The 6099-nt window shown below is 41.8% G+C and overlaps 1 protein-coding gene across 1 annotated transcript; it reads left to right on the top strand.

The window, feature by feature from the left end:
- Positions 1-2885: 2885 nt before the first annotated feature.
- On the top strand, positions 2886-5431 carry LOC148691618 (uncharacterized). Its single transcript, XM_088683360.1, has 2 exons — positions 2886-4575; positions 5322-5431. The coding sequence occupies exons 1-2, from the start codon at positions 2886-2888 to the stop codon at positions 5429-5431; spliced, it is 1800 nt and encodes a 599-aa protein (XP_088539486.1).
- The last annotated feature ends 668 nt before the right edge of the window (positions 5432-6099 follow it).

The raw sequence follows: 6099 nt of genomic DNA, 5'->3' as shown, positions 1-6099 counted from the left end.
AAATAAAGCATGTTCATTGATCTCCGAGAAATTACAAGTGAGTACAAAAAAAAAAATAAATAAATAAATAAAGGAAACTAAAAAAAAAAAAGGAGAAAGATGGAGCTTTCACAAAGGTTGTTCACGTGAAGCCCCACTACTTGGCAAAACTCCAGGAGCGGGAGGCATTGAAGATAGATCATTCGAGGCCTCAATACTTGGTGGAACGCTAGATGACGAAGGAAAAAGGTGCCTCTGGAAGAAAGCCGCAAGCCTTTGACGATCACTTTGAATTCGACCTTCAAATTCTTGCAGCTGATCAAGCTTCCTCTTCATGCTCGTTGAATAATTATTTGCAAGCACGTGCAAACCTCTATTCTCGCGCTTAAGCTGTTTGATCTCTTGCTTAAGATTTTCTACCTCCGCCATTGATAGGAGCATATTTATGCGCCTTAGTTAGCTAGTTCGTATGCATTTTTGTTATGTTTTCTTCGTTAAAGTAGTCTTTTAAGCTACTTTCATGTGTTTTCAGGTTTAAAGGACATATTACATGAAATGATGCAATTTGGAGCTTTTGGAGCAAAACTGAGCTGGAATGTGGTGTATGTAAATGGAGCACGAGGAATGGACGTGGTTGAAGGTCAAAGGAGTTCAAGAAATGAAGAAATGAAAGTGAAGAGCAAAGAAGTCGGAATTGGCAACCAAAGTTTCTAAAGTTGGAAGTTTCTATTCTTGGAGGTTTCCATTGTCGTGAGTTTCTATTCTTGGCTTTGGGCTTTTAGATGACCTAAACCCTAACTCCTTGTGGACCCTAAGCCTATGCCGCACCTAAACCCTAATCTTAGCCCACTTAATCAGCCGCCCTAGGGCCTAATCCTTTAATTTCTGCCAAGTTAAAACCTTAATCCATCTACCCTAAGCCCATGCCGCACCTAATGTTCTAGTTTTAATCTCAGCCATTCATCCTAATAACCCTAGATGTACAACCTAGCCGTCACACCCTAATACTCCTTCAATCCGTGCAACTTAAACCATTCATTCCATTCTCCCTAATTCATTTCATTCACCTTTCATTCCATAAACATTTCAGCCGCACCTTTTTCATAAACCCAAAACTAAACCCTAAGCCGTGAACCCCCCTCTCCTTCATTCTAAAAAAACTAATTAGCCACCTTCACACCCATTTTCCTCCCTAGAAACCGTGCATTCCATCAGCCATTTAACCTAATTCTCTAAAACAGCCGCAAGTTCCCATCCATTCACCCTAAGCCTTCTAACTTCTAATCTGAGCTGTACCGTTTATTTTTAACCCTAGCTTCTCTTCCATTCCATTATTCTTCTCATAAGCCGCACCATAGACTTCATCATAACCCTAATTTCATTCAGCCACCATTCTCCCCAAAACCGTGCAGCCACTTCCACATTTCCCAACCTGCCGCAGCAAACACCACCAATTCCAGCCACTTTCAAGCCTTGTCGTGCCATCTCCACCACTCTCCACCACCTTACAAACCTTCCTACACAACCACATAATCTTGCCGCACCATTAAACCACCATAAATCCATCCCTAACCCAGAAAACCATCCAAAAACACAAGAAAACCAATCTGCCGCAGAAAGGAGAAGAGGAAAGAGGAGCTTCGACGCGCACCAATTCACGTGGATTCGTTGGGCGTTCTAGGTGTAATCAATCCTTTGTGCTTTATGTTTAAATTCATTTGTAATTCTCTTTTTGTGAACATGAGAGGCTAAATCCCCCTAGCTAGCTAGGGGGTGATTCGAAACCATGATTATGCTTGCAATATGAATTGATTAGTTTTGGTTGGAATTTCATGAATGTTGGATTCAATTCATTTAACTGTTTGATTGATAACTTGTTTGTGTATGTTTATTGAGAGTGCACGCTTAACGTTCATGCATGAATTTGACGCTAGAATATAAGTGAGTTTCACCTAATAGTTATGAACTTATATTCACAAGTAGTGGAGGTTGCTTATAAACAATCGCGTTAAATGAATTCTTGGCATAAGTTTCATGCAATCATAGTAACGAATGCCTCGTCAACACTTATAGTTTTCATGATGCTTAATGATTCTTGCTTGTTTCTCTATTATGCAATTCATGTAAGGAACTTGTGGGGAATGCTTTGGGTTGTCGCATGCAATCATCAAATTCATTAACTTAAGGAAAACTTGACGGTTAATTTAAGCGGACCTAATTAACCCGGGGTGTTGAGTTTCATAATTCATCGAAAGACCAACTGAAAATCAAAGTGTATGCAAGTGTGACATGTGTGGAGAAGAACCTTCTAGCTAGCATTCATCCATATTTTCATTACATTCATATTTAGAATCTGCCCTAATTGACAATCTGTGCATTTTAATTAATTTCGTCAAAAACTCAATCCCCCCTTACTTTTGTGTCCAATTTAGTTAGAAAGTGTCTTAGTTTGTGTTTTTAAGCATTTTGATTCATTCTATTACCCAATTTCGTCCAAAGTTACCAAAGTGCTCAAAACTGCCCAGAAAGTGATTTTAAGGCAGTTTTGAGTGTTTTGGGGCTGTTTTGAGTCTTTTGATTTGTTTTTGTGTTTTATTGTTTAGTTTTGCATTCTTTGAGTCTAGTTTAGTGTTTCAAACTTTATTTTACGTTTTTGAGTTAGTTTCCAAGTGATTTTGCAATCCCTCCTAATCCCCGGTTAAGAACAATCCCTACTTATTCATATACTACAATTGTCACAAGAGGGTTTTAATTTGTGTGCTTACTTAGTTCGCATCAAATTTTTGGCGCCGTTGCCGGGGATTAGCAACTTTGCTAATCCCTTGGATTGTTTAATTTCTGTTTATTAATTTATTTTGTTGAAGTTTCTGATTTTGTTTTGTTTTCCTTGTTTTAGGTACTAGTGCATGACTCGGAGTTCTCAACCGATTCGTGAAGATATTTTGGACTTTGACAGCGATTTTGAGAGAACTTTGAGACGAAGGAAGAAGCACCACGAGTCGAATCCACCAAGCCCAGAACTTGAGCTTGAAGAACAAGGCCTAGAAGAGGAAGAAGAGGCCACGACTGGGATCTTTGAGGAACCCACGGCAAGGGCATTTGAAGAGCCACAAGACATGGCCGTAGACAACCGGACACTTAAGGAGCTTTCCGCTTCGGGATTGGCTAATGCAGCACCCTTGTGCATCCAATATCCCTCACCGGCCGAAGGGAAGACCGAGGAGTTTGAGTTGAAGTCGAGCTTGCTCCACCACATTCCGAAGTACCATGGGATGTCCATGGAGGATCCGAACAAGCATCTAAAGGAATTCGAGGTGGTGTGCTCAAGTATGACTCCTGTCAATGTAGACGGAAATATTCTGAAGATGAAGGCTTTTCCATTCTCTTTAATGGACAAAGCCAAGGATTGGTTGTACGATTTAGCTCCCGGAACCGTCACATCGTGGGAGAGCATGAAGAGGGCCTTTCTGGAGAAGTTTTTCCCAACTTCTCGAATCATCCTTTTACGTAAAAGGATAAGTGGCATCCAACAAGATGAAGGTGAGTCATTTCCTACGTACTATGAACGTTTTAAATCTCTTGTTGCTTCTTGTCCACAGCATCAGATGAAGGAGGAGTTGCTTTTGCAATACTTCTACGAAGGGCTCCTACCAATCGAACGACAAATGCTCGACGCATCAGCGGGAGGAGCACTGGTGGACAAGACGCCCATGGCGGCCAAGGTCTTGATCGCGAACCGAGCGCTGAACGCTCAACAATATGAAGGAGTGGGACAAAGAGGACCCCCACGGCAGCAGGTTCATGAGGTAAGTTCCGCACTTGATATTCAGTCACAGTTAGCTAATCTTACCTCCATTGTGTCTCAGATGGCCGAAGGCATGAGGATGCAAGGACCAGTTGTATGCGGGGTGTGTTCGATCCAAGGACATGCGTCGGAGAAGTGCCCACAGCTCATAGAAAATGGTGGATGGGAAAGCGCCAACGCCATTGGATTTCAAAGCCAAAATCAGTCAAGACATGATCCATACTCCAACACGTATAATCCGGGGTGGCGAGACCACCCAAATTTCAAGTGGAGGGATTCCCAGCAACCTCAGAACCAAGGAGGCTTTAGGCAACAACCCCCGGGGTTCTTTCCCAAAACCTACGGCCCACCCCAAAATCAAGCCCAATCCAGCCCAAGTGCCTCAGGTACGTCTCTTGACAATGATGCACTTCTTAAGATACTAACTAAGTTGTCTAATGGGCAGGAAGATCAAGCGAAGGCTATGCAAAACCAAGATAAGAGGGTGGATCAACTTGAGAAACAAATTGGGCAGATTGCCGAGTTTGTAGGTAAGTTTCGAGATCCCGGGCAACTCCCTAGTTCCACCATTCCAAATTCGAAGGGAGGTTTCGAATCAGCTAAAGCAATCACCCTAAGAAGTGGTAAGGAAGTTGGGGCAGGTCCTACATCAAAAACAGGTTATAACGAGGATGAAAAGCTGCAACATGAAGAGGAGGAAGAAAGCAAGCCCACGACAAGGGTACAAACACCTTTGCCGCAACTACCAAGGGACATTAATGCACCCAACTCATCTCATTCGGCCACCAAAGGTAAGTTGGGGTCAAAATTGATTAATTCTAACTTTGTTCCACCCAATGTTCATTTTCTAGCAGATTTTTGCAATCCACGAGAGAAGAGGAGGAAAAAGATGTTCTAGAGACATTTAGAAAAGTTCAAGTCAACATACCCCTTTTGGATGCAATCAAGCAAATCCCGAAGTATGCGAAGTTCTTGAAAAAGCTTTGTACAACAAGGAAACGGATTCAAGAAAAAGAGGTGGTTCATGTAAGTGAGAATGTCTCTGCCATCTTGCAACGCAAACTACCTCCCAAATGCAAAGATCCAGGTAGTTTCACTATCCCTTGTGTAATTGGAAATACAAAGTTCGAACATGCCATGCTAGATTTAGGTGCCTCAATTAATGTCATGCCATATTCTGTTTATGCATCTATGAATCTAGGGGAGCTTAAAAAGGATGGTGTTATTATCCAACTAGCCGATCGATCTAATGCATATCCGAAAGGAGTTTTGGAGGATGTTTTGGTGCAGGTAGACCATTTGATTTTTCCTGCAGATTTCTATGTGCTTGACATGGAAGATTCGGCACACTCTCCATCATCACCACTCTTACTTGGACGACCTTTCATGAAAACGGCTCAAACCAAGATTGATGTGGCCAATGGAGCAGTCACTATGGCCTTTGGTGGTGATATGATTAACTTTAAGATTCCTGAATCGATTGAGAATACTAATGATGTTCGTTCTTGTTGTGCCATTAATGTAATTGAACACATAGGGACGGAGTATTCAACAAAGATCAAGAAGGATGTTTCTCGAACTACCACCGAGAAGGAACTTGGAGTAGAGAACAAGGAATGCACGGCTCCAACCTTGAAAGGACCATAATTGGCCATGAGCAACTCTTGTGCATCCGTCCATTGTGCTACCACTTCTTTGCCGTACAAAGGTAAGCCACCTATTCCAAATTTGATTCCCATTTCAACTAATAGGTTGTTACCTCGTGTGGTGTAGGTACCTAATCGAATTCAACGTCGTGGGAGAATTCGTGTTGATGTAGAAAAGAAAAACACGACAATAAGAAAGGATCATTATCCCACTCCATTCAAGGACCCAAAGCATGAAGTGGTTCGTCGGACAGATTGTAGTTGCACCCCCCCATGCCGTGGGGTTCCATAAACCTTCAAGGGAGCATCGTCCGGCTGGAAGACGTTAAAGCAAGCGCTTCATGGGAGGCAACCCATGCAATCAACAAAGGAAGAACTTGGGAATCGCTCCACACTCAGATTTGCGTCCCTAAACCCTTCCCTTTGTTGCTTACCTTATGTTTTGTGTATTTTTTTTTTATTGTGTCTAAAACATTGAGGACAATGTTTAGTTTAAGTGTAGGGGGGTAACATTCTGTTTTGAGATATTTGTGCATGAAATTCGTAGGGTATTACCACCTAACATGTTTAAACTTGTTCTTTGCTGTTTTTAAGTGTTTTTAAGCTATTTTAGAATGTTTTAGAGTGTGTTGACTTAAAAATCCGAAAATACCATAAAAATTTGAAAAA

The sequence above is a fragment of the Pyrus communis genome, chromosome 13 (assembly GCF_041283825.1).
Source record: "Pyrus communis isolate YQ-2024b chromosome 13, ASM4128382v1, whole genome shotgun sequence".
NCBI classification, from domain to species: domain Eukaryota; kingdom Viridiplantae; phylum Streptophyta; class Magnoliopsida; order Rosales; family Rosaceae; genus Pyrus; species Pyrus communis.
The sequence above is the reverse complement of the archived record's forward strand: the minus strand, read 5'-3'. Positions and strand labels throughout refer to the sequence as shown.

Coding starts and splice junctions, on each gene's coding strand:
- LOC148691618 (XM_088683360.1), top strand. CDS start 2,886: ATGACTCGGAGTTCTCAACCGATTCGTGAAGATATTTTGGACTTTGAC. Junction 4,576..5,321: donor ATCTCATTCGGCCACCAAAG/GTAAGTTGGGGT, acceptor TTGAACACATAG/GGACGGAGTATTCAACAAAG.